Source organism: Mus caroli, chromosome 10 (assembly GCF_900094665.2).
Source record: "Mus caroli chromosome 10, CAROLI_EIJ_v1.1, whole genome shotgun sequence".
In the NCBI taxonomy this organism is placed as follows: Eukaryota; Metazoa; Chordata; class Mammalia; order Rodentia; family Muridae; genus Mus; species Mus caroli.
In genome coordinates, this window is record NC_034579.1 from 65478711 (window position 1) to 65496451 (window position 17741).

A 17741-nucleotide genomic window follows, 5' to 3' on the forward strand; every position below is an offset into this window, starting at 1 on the left:
TTTCCTTTCGTGTGTGTTGGGACACGCTCTTGACATGTATGTCCCCAGCCGGGCCTGACAACCATGCTGCCAGATTGGTCTTTACTCCGAAGTCCCCCTGCCTCAGCCTCCTGGGCGCTAAGATAGAGCCTTGGAGCTCTACATCCCTAACGCAGGGTTGATGGTTAGTGATTGCAACTTAGAAGGAAACTACAAATGAGAATCTTAGCTGCGTGGTGTTTCACCCTGTAATCCTGGCACTCGGAGGGCTGAAGTGGGGAGGACTGTGAGTTCAAGGCCATCCTAATAAGATGCCGAATCCAAACACCAGAGTGCATGCACACAAGTATAGCAGAAGCCAGGGAATAGAAAGGAAACATCCGCTCAATCCTCAGAAGACCTCATCTCATTTTCATGTTGAAGGCTAGTGATCTAGCAGTGATGTAATTCCAATCACAGACATGAGAACTAGTGTGTAAAAGAAGCACACATGTGGCCACTGGAACTAAACACAAGTAAAACTGTGTTTGGGCCCTACTTGTTGATGAAATGACTCGGTCTATTATAGCGCAAGGTGGGCTGGGTCCACAGTGCCCAGGGCAGTGGGAAAGGACAGGAAAAGCTACACCCATGTTTAGCAGGGGTTCACTGTATAGGAGGAGAAGAAATCTATGTTTGGATTTGCAGGGCCCTGTCTAAATTATCAAGACACATGTATTCGACACAAAGAGAATAGCCTTCCCTTGAGGTGTGTTCTGGGCCTCAGCTGACAGCACACTCTCACATCCAGCCCTACTTCAGTGACTCCAAGTCTCATCTCCAAGTTAACAGTGAAGTCCCCAGGATGCTGGGTATCTCTGTTAAGGCCCTTCATTCATCTTTACTAACACTTAGGATGTAACCTGGCCAACGAAGCTCTTCAACACTGTAGTGAGGAGGGTGGAGCTGTCCTTTCCCGGGTTCTCCATTCTGTGGCTGTCTTTTCAAACCCAGAAGCTTGGCTGTGTCTGCTTGTCCTTTGCTGCTGACGTCTGCAGGGTTGCTGTGACCAGGCCTGTTGTCAAGGTGCCTGGCAACTGGTTTTCAGGTTCAGGCTCCTAGGCTGCTTATACTGCTCTTCTGGGCTGCTGTCCACTCGGCTACAGTGCTAAACCATCTTGATGGAAAGATAACGTTTACCTCTTTATCCTTCATCCCCTGCAGGAGGATTAGCCCTGTCGAGTCTGAGAGCCTTGAAAGTTCTCATTTGGTTCAACACAAACCTCTGTTGTCATTTCAAAATGCACCAGTCTGGGTGAGGTGGGAAAGAGGGACATAAGTGCACAGGGCTCCTCTCACTCTGGCATTTCTTGCCCAGCTGGATTAGAGGGAATGTGGTCTTTTCCTAACTTCACTATTTGTGTGTGCACCCACACTTCCCATGCATGCACATGTATGAGCAATGGAACACATGTAGCGGTCAGAAGACAGTCTTGGGTGTTGGCTCTCACTTCCACCTTGTTTGGGACAGGATCTCCTCCATTGGCTGCTGTGGAGGCCACAGGTCATGCCTGTATGTTCCGAAGGCTCTTACCCGCTGCCTCCTGTTTCTGTAGGAAGCTCGGATTGCACATCGCTTTTTTTCCCCAGCTTTACGTGGGTTCTGGGGATGCTAACTTCCTCCTGGTGCTTGTCCGAGTTGTGCCCACTCATCCCTCTCCTCCAGCCTTAAGAACTAAAACATGAATCATAGTTTCATTGAGAATTTGGACAGGATTGTTTTCCGTAGGAACAGGGAGAACTATTTCTTTTCTTCCTTTTCTCCTCATACCCAAATCCATGCTTTCAAGGTAATGTGTAAGAAGGAGCTTTTGTTGAGAGACAGCAAGTTTTCTGTGGCAGATGTGTGCAGGGCGCTGAGATGGGCTGTGACAGAGCAACAGTGCGTGTGAGAGTAGCAAGAGAGAAGTTGGTGGGGTCACTTGGATTCAGTCTCCAGTTTACGGATGTCAAACAAACTTCACAAAATCCTTAAAATCCTAAGAAATCTCATTCTGAGCCAGACAGTGTTGTGTTGGTGGGGAGGTGCCCACAGCTTTGTAATGCTGGGCCTCCCCTTCGCTCCAATGATGTCTGGTCACACGGAGCAGACGTTTGTCTGTTGATGCTGTTACCATGTCTATTGGCTCTAGATCTACCTAAGTCTCTCTCCTCCAGCATCTCCTCTTTTTGTTTTTCTCTGGGGGTTGTTTGAATGGTACGGTTGCCTGTCATTAATTAAGGTTTTTCTCCAATAGCAGATGTGTACCTAAAACTGGAAGATGTGACTCATAAGTTTAACAAACCCTGTATAATGGACGTGAAGATTGGGCGGAAGAGCTATGACCCCTTTGCGTCATCAGAGAAGATTCAGCAGCAGGTCAGCAAGTACCCTCTGATGGAGGAGATCGGGTTCCTGGTGCTCGGCATGAGGGTAAGAGCGGTTTCCGTGACGCTTTCCTTACACAACACTCCATGTAGTGTGAGCTAAAAGGACAGGCGTTTTATCTGTTGCTCTATGGTCTGTAGTCAGCAACACTAGTCCTGACACGTAGTAGGCAATTAATGCATAATGGCCAGACCCTAAGATGCATTTGTTTTAGGGTCGAGAAGGTTGAAGTTTGGGTGTATGATAAAGATTACAAGTGAACACATTCTTTGTACTTTTCCTATAAGAGAAGAGCGATTTATAACTTTTGGCTTTTTGAAACAGGATCTCACTGTGTGGCCCTGACTGTTCTAGAAATTGCTTGTAGACCAGGCTGGTCTTGAACTCAGAGACTCACCTGTCTGCCTCCCCATGCTGGGGAAAAGAACTGTTTTTGTTTTTGTTTTTGTTTAAAGATTTATTTATTATTATAAATAAGTACACTGTAGCTGTCTTCAGATGCACCAGAAGAGAACATCAGATCTCATTATGGGTGGTTGCTGGGATTTGAACTCATGACCTTTGGAAGAGCAGTCAGTGCTCTTACTTGCTGAGCCATCTCGCCCGCCCAAGAACTGTTTTATAGGTAGGAAAAAATACTACATTATTTCATATTTTTATTTAGACCAGTTTTATTTGCACATAGTTCTATGAATTAGCACTTAGACCTTTTTTCTTTTAACTGATACATAAAAAGCTTGTATTTCTGCTTTGATATGCTCACATACTGTTCACCTCAGGATAGTCATAGGCTGGTGTCATCTGGGCTGCTTGAATGTCTCTACCCTGGGACCACTTCTGAGGGGACAGAGCGGGAGCTAACAGAGACAGAGATGACTTGCTGTCATCTTGGAGGGCTAGCACAGGATTGCTCTCCACCCCTGATGTCACAACACAAATACCAGATGGGAAGAAAGAATTACTGAAGCTATTTCTCATACATCACCATAGCTGGGAAGTAACGTGGCACGAGATCCTCTAAACCCGTAGGAGTGTTTCTTCTAGATGTGCCAGCTGATTACACAGTGTGCAGGCATGATCAAGTGACAGACGATCTTCCTTGTGAGTCTGAAACAGGAAGTTTTGTGGGAGATTGCTAATGTGCCGGCGATATCAGCCAAGCAGATCTGATGTTGTACGTCATTTCTCTATCAATGAAGTAGGAGGATTGTTCAAGCAGGTTTTCATCTTAGGAAACAATAATAAATGGGAGCATATAAGAAAAGACAGAAGGGGCAGCAGGACGCGCGGCTCACTGGGTGAGGGGGCTTTCAGTGAAAGCTGGGCAGGTTGTTCCTGGGGACTCACTTAGAGGCAGAAAGAGGGAACTGACTTTGTGGGAACATGGACTTGTTTGTAGAACTCATTATGCTCAATGTATATCTGAGACAAAAGAGACTTTGGAATTGGATAAGAAGGGGGGGATGTAGTTGCTTGTATTACAATGCTAATTATGTTCCCCAAAACCTGTTTACATGAAAGTGTCTGAACGGAGCTCCTGGGAACCTGCCCTGAATTGGTTCTGATTGGTAAATAAGGGTGCCAACAGCCAATAGCTGGGGAGGACAGACGGAGGCGGGATTTTAGGATTCCTGGGCTTGGGCAGGGAGGAGAGAGGAAGGGGAGATCTGCCTTACCAGGAGAGTGTGGAGGAGAGGAGAGATGTCATTTCTGAGAAGAGTGCAGGACAGAGAGGCATGGCCACCAGGTGAAGGAGCCGGAAGAGTGTGGCCAAGACAGAACATAGAATTTAGTAAATAATAACTTGAGATTAACAGCATGGAGGATAGGCAGTGGCCCAGCTATTGTGCTGAATAAGGCATAATAAAATATAAGACTGTCTGTGTATGTCTTTTATTTGGGAACATAAATTATTGGGGCGGGTAGCCACCCAGTGCCAGGATAATTGATAATAATTAGTTCTACACGTGTTCATAGATTCTCTATTCATACTGGATTTCCTCAGGACAGAAGCACTGCGCTGTATGGCATGGCGATTTCTTCACTGGTCTTTCCTCAAGGACTCTAGTGTGACCTTTGAAGACGTATCATTGTTTATTTTTATTTTGTGTATTTTGATTATCATTATTTTATTTTTTATTTTGTGTATTGTGATCTTTGTGTTTTGGATTTATTGTGGCAGAGACTGACACCACTTGGTCCACATTTTCTCACTGAACTCAGTTTTTCTTATATCCTAAAGTCTTGCACCTAGTAGACTCAAATGTGCTTAGTATCAGACTGTGCTTTGGTCAGTCCCCCTTTAAGGCCTGGTCTTCCGGTTCTTCCTTATTTTTCTGTATGGACATTCCCCAGCTTTAGTGAACCTGTTGCCGAGGTGTCCTACTTGGTTGGGACTGTAGACACAAACTGTAGTACCTGGCACTCTGTGAACTTTAGAATTAGTTTATATGATTAAAAAAAGATGGTGGTGCTTGTGTTGTGGTTGTGCTTCACTTATAGGTTGCCTTTAGTGTAGGTGCTGACATTTTGGTATCGACTTATTTTGGAGGAGTGACTTGGGGTATTTTATGAACATTAATTGCCATCTGTAGGACATCTATGGCTCTGTTGCACTTGCTAGCCAATCAGATTGGGGGGAAGGGGGGGCAGGGACGGTCAGGGAGGCTAGATGCGCATGAGCCCAGCTGCCTGGCCTTATCCTGGAGCTGAAGTTAAAGGTGAGTGTGAGCCACACAATATGGGCGCTGGGAATTGCAAGAGCAGGATAGGCTCCACTCCCTTTTCTCAAGACAGTGTCTGTGTACATAGTCCTGACTAGAACTCAGCATCTGACTGGCCTTGAACTCACATCGATCTTCCCGCCTCTGTCTCCTGAGTGCTGGGGTCAAAGGTTGCTGTGCTTCAGTACAAGCTCATAAAGGCTGAATCATATCATTAGCCCATCGTTGCTTTTTCTCATTTGTTTGCACTTGTTAATGACTAACATAATTCTATCTGTCTGTCTGCATGTTTATCTATATCTATCTATCTATCTATCTATCTATCTATCTATCTATCTATCTATCTATCATCTATCATTTTGGTTTTCAAGACAGGGTTTCTTTGTGTAGCCCTAACTATCCTGGAACACTAGAACAGGCTGGCCTTGAACTCAGAGATCTACCTGCCCAGGGGACTCTAGAATAATTTTTTAGATGGAAATACAGATAAAAGATATTGTAGCAAAAGCACTCTTTGTTTTTGTTGTTTGAAGACAGCATCTCTGTCTGTAGCTCAGCCTGCTGTCCTCGATGTGTAGGTGAGCTCACCTTGAACTTGTGATCCCCTTGCCTCTGACTCATTACAGGTGTGTGTAGTCACACCTGCTTTTATTGGTGCTGAGAGTGAGCCAAGGGCGGGTTGCATGCCAGGAAAGTATCACTGTGTTATTCTCCACTTTACCTTCCTTTTCTGTGGCAGAGTTTGTGTAATCTGTTGCTTTAAACTTGCCATGCAGCCAAGGATGACCTTGAACCCCTGACCTGCTTCTACTCCCCCAGGTGTTGAGTGGAGTGTGTTTCTCCAAATTCAGCTAAACTTAAATATTAGGGAATGCTTTTTCCTCTTGGCCCTGTAAATTTGTGGTGAATCATGATGGATCGAGATAGATAGTTCTATCATACTGAAAATCTTTGTTACTCTTAGCAGCTTTTGAGAAGTAGGGCATCTGAATGCTACATGCTCTTTCAGCCTGTGTTTCTCTGGCGGTGTGATTCTCATGTCTGTCTGTAGGGTCCTGTAACTAGCCATGAAACCGCCCCTGGTGGCCAAGGGCACCCCATATTACTGTTTGAATGTTCATTGTTCTTTTATTTTGACAGGTTTATCATCTTCACTCTGACAGCTACGAGACACAAAACCAGCACTATGGAAGAGGCCTAACGAAGGACACTCTGAAGGAAGGTGAGCCCTGGAGTGGGGCTAGCTGCTGTAGTCAGCAAGATGGCACTCACCAGACTTAATTCTCCTTTGGAATAACGAGTCAACTCAGAACCTTTACATTAGGAATAGAGAGAGAAAAAAATGTGTTTACCATTATCCCTGGACCCTAATATACCCAAGTGTGGGTTGTGAGCACCCCTCCTCCTTTTACATACTCACTAGTTTCTTATAATCCAGTTGCTGGCCCACTTGCTTCCTACTGCTGTGATAAAATCCCTAAGACAACCCACCCATGAAGGAGCTTTTTTTCAGTTCAGATTCAGATGTATCCCGTAGCTCCTTTGCTTTGGACACAACAAGGGAGCAGCCATGGGTAGTAAATATGTCCTGTTCCTGGGTGAACAGGACGCAGGGAGGCCCAGGCCCTTCATGACCCCTCCCTCTCAGAATCCTACAACTGCCTCAACCCGTATTCAGCCAGGGGTCTCAGGGCACTGTCTCAGAGCTATTCTGGAGCAGTGTGCATCACTCTTGTATGTATAAAATGCTGAACACGGCTGTCCAGCTCAGTACCAAAGCTTTAAATTCACATCCTGCTGGCCTGGTGGCACACACCTGAAATGCCAGCACATGTGGGGTTAAATTATAAATTAATAAAATGTATTAAGTATAAATTGTATTTAAAGCTGCTCCTGTGTGGTTGGGTGATAGTCAAGCTTCTAAAGTGACTGATGAATAGGCAGGTGCTAATTTGCTTAATATGCCCATTCACACGTGCGCTTTGGTAAAGGTCTGGTGACCTAGACATTATAACAGGGCATTCTGTCTTTGAAAAATAACCTTATACTAGGTTATTTTCAGCTCTATGAGAAGTTGGCCTGTAGAATTCCCAGGAGGGCGCTGGTGTTATATACAGAAAACACATCTGCTTCTAGCTTTGTGCTTAGTTCCTGTCTTGGCATACTTGATCAAAGCAAGCTAGTACTTAATTTGACTATTAAAAAATATGGAGAGCCCCCACCCCCCGCTGTAGTTTCCTGGAATGATTTAATTTCTTTATTCTTTCTTTTTTTTTAAATTGAAAATAGATTTTTTTTTAAAGATTTATTTATTTATTATATGTAAGTACACTGTAGCTGTCTTCCGACACTCCAGAAGAGGGCGCCAGATCTCATTACGGATGGTTGTGAGCCACCATGTGGTTGCTGGGATTTGAACTCCTGACCTTTGGAAGAGCAGTCGGGTGCTCTTACCCACTGAGCCATCTCCCCAGCCCCCGAAAATAGATTTTTAATACAATATATTCTTTTTTTTTTTTGGTTTTTCGAGACAGGGTTTCTCTGTGTAGCCCTGGCTGTCCTGGCACTCACTTTGTAGACCAGGCTGGCCTCGAACTCAGAAATCCGCCTGCCTCTGCCTCCCGAGTGCTGGGATTAAAGGCGTGCGCCACCACGCCCAGCTTTTATAATTCTTTTTTGTTTTTGTTTTATTGAGACAGGGTTTTCTCTGTATAGCCCTGGCTGTCCTGGAACTCACTTTGTAGACCAGGCTGGCCTCGAACTCAGAAATCCGCCTGCCTCTGCCTCCCGAGTGCTGGGATTAAAGGCATGCGCCACCACACCTGGCTTAATACAATATATTCTGATTACACTTTCCTCTCCCCAATTCCTCCCTGGTCCTTCTCACTTTCCCATACACAGTCTTTGTTTCTCTCTCTCTCTCTCTCTCTCTTACTGGACTACAAATATCTATCTCTCTAGATATAGATACACATATATACACACATATATATAGTGGTGGGACATGTCTTTAATCCTAGCAGGCACATCTCTGTGAGTTAAAGGCCACCCTGGTCTACAGAGAGAGTACCAGGACATCCAGGGCAACACAGAGAAATCCTGTCTTGAACCAAACCAACCAACCAAACAAACAAAAAACCCCAAAGAAATGGGGGCTGGAAAGATGGCTCAGCAGTTAAAAACACTGACTGCTCTCCCAGATGATCTGAGTTCAGTTTCCAGCAGCTACATGGTAGCTCACAATCATCTGTAATGGGATTCGATGAACTCTTCTGGTGTGTCTGAAGACAGCGACAGTGTACTCATATACATTAAAAAAAAATCTTAAAAGAGGAAAAAGAAAACCCAACCAACAACAACAACAATAGAAAAGATAAAATAAAAACAACCAAAATAGGACAAAACAACCATCGCATTTACATACACAGAAATCTTGTAGAAACAGGAAATGTAAAGAAGGAATGTAAAGAAGAGAAAAACAGGTGCTGGCAAAGCCTCGTGAGAAAAGAGCCTCCAGAAACATCATTGAGTTTGTTTCGAGTTGGCCGTCTATGGCTAGGCATGGTCTTAGCCTTTGTATCCAGCGAAGCTCCACTGGGGAGAATTGATTTCCCTATTGAGAGCAGTTAGCACCTGGAGAGAACTCCTGTGTTAGAGATGGGATCCTGTACCCACTTCCCCTCTCAGGGCTGGAACCCCATCAGGCTCAGACCCGTGCTGGCCCTGTGTGTCTTGTCACAGTTTCTGCACTTTCACGCGTGTGGTTCTGCTGTGTTAAAGAGGTCATGTTTCTATGGAATCTTCCATCCTCACCTGTTCTTACACTGCCTCCTCCTCCTCTTCCTTCTGTCCTTCGTCCCCTCCCCCTCCCCTGTCCTTCTCCACAGAGTTCCCTGATAGACCAGGGAGGAACTACTTGATAGTGACATCCCATTTAGGACTGAGTGTCTCAAGTCTCTGCACCCTGTCTGGCTGTGCTCTCTGTGTCTGTTCCTATCTGCTGCAGGAGAAACCTTCTCTGATGATGGCTGCGCAAAGGCCCCTGTGCATGGGTATAGCACAGTGCCATTACGGATCATTTCACCGCTCCAATCAGTAGCAGTTGGTTTCTCATAGGTTCCTGGCTAATCTGGTCTCTGGTTCTTGGCCACCCGAGCACTATTGGGAATGGGTTCCACCTCACACAGTGAGCCTCACCTCAAATCAGATATTGGTTGGTTAGTCCACCCTTGACTATCAAAGGGTTTGTAGCTCGGTTGGCGTTTACCTTTCTCTGAATTCTTCATGTTCAACAAGCTCTGTAGGTATTTCAGCAAGAGGACCTATCAGTTTGTGCGTAGCAGCCAATAGTCTTGGCAACAGCCTGAGTTGCTTGGGAGTTCCCAACAACTCAATTAGATGTCAGCCATTCCTTCATCTGGAGGCCTCCTTTGGTGATGAGAGATGTCCAGCTGGGGCTCTGTCTCCCAGTTATTTGGCAGTTTCCTTTAGCTCACCTTCATAATAGGTACATATTTTAGAAAGCTTCTACTGTGTTAAGTGCCATATCACCTCTCAAATGGCCCCTCCCTGTCTTATCAGTGCGCTATTGCTGTGAAGAGGCCCTATGACCACGACGACTCTTACAAAGGAAAGCATTTAGTCAGGGCTTGCTAACAGTCTCAGAGGCTTAAGTTCATTAACATCATGGTGGGGAACATGGAGTGTGCAGGCTCAGGACGTGGTAGCTGAGAGTTCGATGTCCAGACCTGAAGGCAGCATGAAGAGAGAGCCACTGTACCTGGCTTGGGTGCTTGAAGCCTCAGCCTACCCTGCAGTGACACACGTACTCTAACAAGGCCACACCTACTCCAGCAAGGTCACACCTCCTAATCCTTTCAATTAGTGCCACTCCCCGGTGACCAATCATTCAAGTCTGTGAGCCTATGGAGGCCACTCTCATCCAACCCCCACCTCCCCAATAACAATTCTATTTCTCCTCCCTAGGGAGATTAACCCTTTCCTTTGGTCCCTTACTATGGGACCTAACCTGTGGTTGTATGGATTGTAGCCTGCCTATTGAAGATTGACATTCACATATAAATGAATGCATACTGTATTTGGTTTTTTGGGGGGAGGGGTCTGGATAATCTCACTGAGATGATATTTTTTTCTTCCTAACTCCATCCATTTACCTCTGAATTTCACAATTTCTCTCTCTCTCTCTCTCTCTCTCTCTCTCTCTCTCTCTCTTTCTTTCTTTCTTTCTTTTTCTTCCAACAGCTGAGTACTACTCAGTTTTGTAAATGTACCACATTTCCTCTATTCATTCATCTGCCGACACATCTCTAGGTTGCTCCCAATCTCTGGCTATTCTAAATAGAGCAGCACTGAACACGGCTGAGCCAGTGTCTTCTCTGCAGTGGGATGAAGCATCCTTTGGGTGGATGCCCAAGAGTGGGCTAGCTGGATCTTAAGGCAGAGCTATTCCAGCTTCCTGAGGAAACCCCGCACTGATTTCCAGAGTGGTTGTACAAGTTTGCACTCCCACCAGCAATGGCAGAGAGTTGCCCTCACTCCACGTCCTCTCCAGCACGAGCTGTCACTTGTTTTATTGATCTTGGCCATTCTGACCAGTGTAAGATGAAATCTCAAAAGCAGTTTGGACTTGCATTTCCCTGTTGATTGAGTTACATAAGAGTAACTTGCCTAAGCTGTAGATTCCCAAGTGTGGTTAAATAATAAGGTGGTGGTGGTTGTATTATTATTATTATTATTAGCTTGGTTTTTTCAAGACAGGGTTTCTTTATGTAGCCCTTTCTGTCCTGGAACTCACTCTGTAGACCAGGCTGGCCCCAAACTCAGGTCCACTTGCCTCTGCCTCCTGAATGCTGGGATTAATGGTGTGAGCCACCATCACCTGGCCAAAGTGAAGGATTTCACCTGCTGTGAGCACACTCTATAAGTGACTGGGCTGCACATATTAACCCGGACTCCGATGTATTTCGTTACAGGCGTTTCCAAGTTTTTCCACAATGGCTTCTGTTTAAGAAAAGATGCAATTGCCGCCAGTATTCAGAAGGTAGAGAAGATTCTCCAGTGGTTTGAAAATCAGAAGCAGCTTAACTTTTACGCAAGTTCTTTACTGTTTGTTTATGAAGGTTCATCTCAGCCAGCTACTACAAAAGCAAACGATAGAACTTTGGCGGGGAGGTTTCTCTCCAAAGGACCCCTGACGGATGCGGACGGCCTGGAGTGCAATAACAACTTCCACCTGTTCGGCGCCCCGCCCAACGGGACGTCTGTGGGCAAGAGCTTATCAAAGGCGTACTCGAGGCACAGAAAGCTGTACGCAAAAAAGCACCAGAGTCAGACTTCTCTGAAAGTCGAAACTCTGGAGCAAGACAACGGGTGGAGAAGCATGTCCCAGGAACACTTAAACGGAAACGTGCTTGCCCAACTGGAAAAGGTGTTCTACCACCTTCCCGCGGGTCGTCCGGAGATCCCGGAAGCGGAAGTACGGATGATAGACTTTGCTCACGTGTTCCCTAGCAACAAAGTCGATGAGGGGTATGTTTACGGTCTGAAGCATCTAATTGCCGTGCTTCGGAGTATTTTAGACAGTTGAGTCTTGCTGCAGTCTGTGAAGGAGCGGGCCAATCACCATGGAGAGCTGCAGGCGTTAGCCGAGCACCTGTACTGCTCTGTAAAAAATTTGTATTGTGAGTCAGCATTTTATTTGTCTTTATACTTTTGGTAGATGGTTAACTTTTTTATATTCTTACTCAGGAATACTAATTTGTTCATTAGAAAACTATGAAGAATAAAGAAAAAGGAATGTCGAGCAGGGAATGTGTGGGACACGGAGCAAACAGCTGTAACACTCGCAAATCATTACGCAGTCACTTAGAGGTCACATAGCTTTCTGTAGCCAGTCACCATGAAATCTGTCCACCCAACCTTGCCAGTGAGCCGACCCTAAACTATAACTTTATCAGATCATCCTAAGATCTAGAAAGGTCCCTAAAACTGGAGAAGATTTTACATGGAAACGAGGCTCTGTGGGTTCTATATTAAAGGCAGAGTGCAGCGCAGTGCAGCGAATGAAAGAAAGGTGCTTAAACCAGCAGGACTCCCTCCAGGTCCTGTCTGTGCTCTGTGCTGAGCATCATGGGAAGGGGAGTGTCAGGTGGCCGGCAGCAGCTAATGGCACAAATTTTCCTCCCTAGGGTCAAGAGAAGAGAGATTATTTGTAAAGAACATATTACCATTTTCTTTCTTTTGTTTTAAAGAATTTCATTTATGGAAAAGTCTTCATTTACTATGTTGTGAAAGCTGTCATAAAGCACCCTCTTTTTATTACCAGTCTGAGGTTCCCAAGAGGTGAATGGTGGAAACTTTGTTTTATCTCTTAATTTTTGAGAGTCTTTTCCATTTTAGAAAATCCATTCTTTAAAATGTATCCCCATTGACTTTTTAAGCCTTAGCATAAACATTTCTCCGAATTCGGTTAAGCATAAACAGAACGCCTTGCCCAGTGCACCGGAGAAATCCTGCTTAGGTCTCACTCCCATGGTGTCTAACAGAGAGATCCTAGTTAATTTCACTCGGAGCAACAGGTAGGCACCTTTTCCTTGAAAAAAATAGATTTATAAGTGTCATGTTTATTTTACCACTACCACCTTTTTCAAAGCTAACTGTCGTTAAAGTGTTTTCAAAACTGAAATTAAATTTGCAAATCTTTTTGCTGTGCTTGCTTGCCCTTTTACCCACTGATGTGATAAAATAACTGAACAGCTTGTCCTTTTTAGACAAGCTTTGAGTCATGACCTGACCTCTTTTTCCTTTTAACCTCTTTTTTCCTTGAGATTTACAAATCAAACTGCTAAATCCAGGAACCATTTTCTGTAACGTGGAGGAACTTTTACAGTCCAAATGTAGTCTGCAAATGCCCACACTCAAATGTGAGCCGGAAAGGAATGGGTCATTAACCAGAGTGGGTCTGGTTAACGTGCCGTGCCTTTTAGGGGTTTTCTCTGGGAGGCTGCAGGTGTTCTCGGCAAGAACGACACATTCTCTGCCCAGGTGTGGACTGACTATACCTATTTTTGTTTCTCATTTTGTGGGAGTGAATTTTAAGTGATAATTATTAGAAAACTTTCAGTTTGACCGTTTTTCTTACAATATTGACTTGTTATCTGGGTGTGATTCAAGAACTCTCAAGCCCATCTGGTGAACACTATTTTGACTCTTAAGAGGCAGTTTGAGATGGTATCAGCCTATATATGAGGAATTGGGAAACTTGAGTATTCGAAGCTTTGGGCACACTTCAGCTCAGTAAAGTCTCTGATCTACAGCTGTTTCAAACATTTCGGAAGCCAGCATCCTGCCTTTCCGACAAGTAGGTTTTGTCTGAATAAAACAGGAAGTGATTCTTCCCCCTGCTTCTCAGGGAAGGGGTTAGCATTCAGTTCTTCTCGTTTACAGTTTACCAACTGCTGGCCACTTTGTGTTACCTTGTGCTCCTTGATGCCATGATCAACATGTTCATGATGTAAGCAACCTGTGGTGGGTGTTTCCCAGTCTGTCCTGTCTTTAAAAATGATGCTGAGATTTGCCACTTTGGGGAAGAGGCATCTGTCACTAACCACGCATATGTGAACATACAGATATTTAAGAAATTAGCAAATGAGGAGGTGGTTTGAACTGGTGGTGATGCTAGCTGCCCCCTCTTAGCCCCGCCCCCCAACATGATTTGAGTTTGTTCCGTATGGGATGCACTCATGGAAAGGACTTGTGGGTGTGAATACATTTCTCAAATAAAAGTTTAAATTGTAAAATAGTTTTATAATAAAGTATTTACATTAATTATTTTAATATGGATGGAAGTTGCATAAATTATAATTGTGAACTATTTAAATAGTCTTTCAAGAGAGTTTTGAAAAATGTCTGTAAGTGGCTTTGATGGCCGTGGTGTTAAATTAGTACGGGATGCTTTGTTCTGTGTGTTTGGAGGGGGCCTGGGCACTCTACCTGTCCACACTACACACAGACAGCTACTGTGGGCCGAGTGAGAACTGATTCCTGAATGCTGGCGTCCTGTGATGCAGTTGCCCGAGATCTCCACAGCGTTGCCTTTGCTGTCAGGCCTATGAACTGTCGAATTTATAACATTTGGGGGGAAATGAATTTCTATAATTACCTCCGTTGCAATCTTTTTATTGATGTTAGGATTTGGAATGTGTAGGCAGGAGGAAGGGCTGAACTGGGAACTGACTGGCTCTGACTGTTAATCCCACTCCCCTTGAGGTCTGATGTCCAGACTTGCTTGGTTGAACCAGCCGTTTACACAGCTGTCCTTCTCTTGCAGACCCTCAACCGACCATGGTTTTTGTGTATCCATAGCTTCCGTTGCCCTTTGTCTTGCCCCCTACAATGGTTCAGTTACCCAGAAACATCAAGTCCCTTTTAAGAATGGTCCGTTTGGTTACTCTCAGGGTGGTGTCTGGGGCCTGGCCCCTCAGTTCACCCAGACTCAAGTCTGCACCTCACCAAGTATTTTCAACCCCTCTCCCTGACATGTGCATTGGTAAACCAGTCAGGACTCCGGCACCCTTTCTAGGTGGAGAGGTTCACGGGGACGACTTTAAAACAGAGATACACCAACACCTGTATTTCAAGCTGTTAAAGATAGTGTTTGGGTAAAGATGAAATGCTAAGCATTGAGCTACAACAGAGGCAGATGATTTGGGGGCTGAGATCAAGGGAACCGTTGACTCTCCAGCTGGGTGGCAGTTACAGACAGCCTAAATCAGCCTGAAAAAGAACGCTCTTAAGACATGCTCGTAAAGGTACATTCAGCCTTCACCTTTGGAATAATAAATAGCACAGTGTGACTATGGTTGCTCCTCGCCGGTGCAAACCTTTTAAACCTCAAATTTTCAAATTACTGGGCTTTCAGACTTGTCAGCAGAGGTGAAGGTATTTCTTGACTTCAGAGCAGCTCTGTTATAACATCCAATACTGATATCTTGAGACAGATTCAGCCTCTTTGCTGTCAACAGTGTGTCTCTTCCCACTTGCTTCGATAGCTTCTATCAAAAACCACCATGATTTGTGCCAGTAAACCAGACAGTCAAATTTTTAAAAAATACAAAACCAAAACCAGTAGAAACATGTGGTGTGGTGAAACTTTGGCCTGGTGTCCGCTTAAAAGATTAAAAGGTTAGTTATTGAAGGTAGGGTTTCTGGTCCCCTGTAGCGAAAGGCACACATAGACACTTGGCTATGGGATCTGTGGTGGAAGATGGGAAATCACACCCAGTTGTGTTCTCAGTAACATCCAGGCAGCAGTGCCAGTCCCCGCCCCCTGTTACTTGATGGATGAATGTATCACTCTACGTTGGTGGAAATGTCTCTAGCTTTCTTTTTCTCAGTGTTTGTAATTTGTACTATTGATGGGATATTCTTGGAGTGCAAGGTTCATCACTGTGTTTCTAGAATCATCTAATGTGATATACCAATTTTTATAAGTGATATTTAGATAACTCTAATAACTGTACATTCAACAACTTATTAAAATGTTTTGCATTGGAGTGTCTTCCGTTGATTAGCACATCTGAACAAGTTAAGAATGATGTAAAAGACACTCACGGGACTGGAGAGATAGATACCTCAGAAGTTAAGAACACCGGCTCCTCTTCCAAATGAACCAGGTTCAATTCCCAGCACCTACACAGTTGCTCGTGTAGGCTACATAGTTGCCTTAGAAGACAATTCCCCCTACTAGTCCCTTGTAACTCCATCTCCAAGAGATCCCGCACCCCTTACATACACAGACATGCAACCAGAACACCAGGGCACATAAGATAAAAATAAATCATTAACACCAAAAAAGACACTCAACAACTCTCTGGGTGCTGTGGCATAAGCGGCGTGATCAGGAGGGATTTGAAGATGTGGAGGGAGCTCTCGAACACCGAATGAGAGGAGGCAGAAGCAGTTTGTATCAGGGCTTGTTTTCTATCCTAGAAACTAAAATTGTGAAGGAGTCAGTGCTGCTGTGAAAAAGTGGCTTTTGTTTTGATCGATGGACTCATTATGTAAACCAAGCTAGCCTCAAGTTCATAGAGATGGCCCTGCCTCTGCCTTCAGAGTCCTGGGATTAACGAGGTAGGCACCATGCCCAACTTTAACGTGCTGTGATTTTTAAAGCTAACTTGGAAAGGCTTGTGTATTTGTAGATACTTGTGGATTAGTCTCCTGCTGGGTGGCCAAGGTAAGAGGGATTAGAGATATTTATCTGCTTGAGTTTTTAACTTAGGAAAATGATGTGTGTGTCTGTGTGCACAGTAGTGCAGGTGCCCTTGGAGGCCAGAGGCATCTCAGATCCCGCTGGAGCAGAGTCAAGGCCGCTGTGAACAGATCCATTTGTGTGCTAGGGATTAAACTAGGGCCCAACCTCTGCAGTGCATACTGATAGGTTACTTCTCCAGTGGTGGAACAAGCCAAGTCAAGCCATGTCAGGGTATATTAAAGGCAGGTTTATTGGGAAGTTGCTCTTGGGAGAGCTCCCTGGCTCCAAGGCTAGGGGAGTCACCATGGGGAGGAGTTGGGGAGAGAGAAAGAGAAAGGGGTACTCAAGGAGAGAGAGAATGAATGAATGAATGAATAAAGTGTCTGGATTATGTAGGGAAGAGTCTCTGCGAAAGGGCAGCCCAGCCCCTAGGCTGGAAAGTTGGTCAGGGTATGTATGCTAGGTAGGACTGAGGGATGCTGGGAGAACCTGGGAGGTTTAGTCTGTTTAGTATATAAAATATACTCCTTAGTCCCTTGTCTTGGGGTCTGAAACCAAACAGTACGTTATGAACTGCACGTGCTGTGATATACTTGGACACCAGAGGACAACTTGGGAGCGTCAGCTTTTCCCATGATGACATCTGGGAGGCTTTTATGGCAAACACTTTTGCCTGTCAAGCTATCTTGACCACCCATACTTGGTTTTTAAATGAAGCTGGCCTCGAACTTTGTATATAGAAGAGGCTGGCCTTACATTTTTGATCTCCCTGCCTTCACTTCCACAGGGCTGAGATTACGGGTGTGAGAGTTTCTAACAGTTCAGCAAGTCTTTCTCAAGACTGGTGCTCTCTGGTACTGAGGAAGCGCCAGGTGGTCAGACTAAGCTGCTCCACAGGACTGAAAGGAGAGCCGGTCAGTGCTTGGTGAGATTTTTGTTTTAACTGGTTAAAACTGGCTGCCTAGGTCCCGAAGATAGCAGTGTCACTGCTACGTAGTCCCTGCATCATAACTAAGTATGGAGACTAAATGCCAACGTGAACTGAGAATGGAGGTACTGAGCTGCTGAGGAAATTCTGAGTCTAGCCTTTGTTGGCATCTGGTGGTGCCACCGGCTTCGAGATTGCGCTTGTAAGTATCGAAACTTAAGAAATACTCCTGGGAGCTGGTGAGATGGCTCAGTGGATAAGAGCAGCCCCCGACTGCTCTTCCGGAGGTCTGGAGTTCAAATCCCAGCAACCACATGATGGCTCACAACCATCCGTAACGAGATCTGACTCCATCTTCTGGAGTGTGTGAAGACAGCTACAGTGTACTTACATATAATAAATAAATCTTAAAAAAAAAAAAAAAAGAAA

General features: G+C 44.9%; 1 protein-coding gene across 2 annotated transcripts in view; it reads left to right on the forward strand.

Annotated features, from left to right (window-relative positions):
* Ipmk (inositol polyphosphate multikinase) overlaps positions 1-15683 on the forward strand; it is a 37743-nt gene extending 22060 nt beyond the window's left edge. Inside the window, exons 4-6 of one of the 2 annotated variants that reach the window (XM_021174952.2) lie at positions 2256-2431; positions 6250-6331; positions 11103-15683. In XM_021174952.2, coding sequence (XP_021030611.1) covers positions 2256-2431; positions 6250-6331; positions 11103-11716 — 872 coding nt within the window. In that variant the 3' untranslated portion in view covers positions 11717-15683. The remainder of the gene's footprint in view (positions 1-2255; positions 2432-6249; positions 6332-11102) is intronic. The other variant, XM_021174953.2, reaches the window with a different exon arrangement.
* The last annotated feature ends 2058 nt before the right edge of the window (positions 15684-17741 follow it).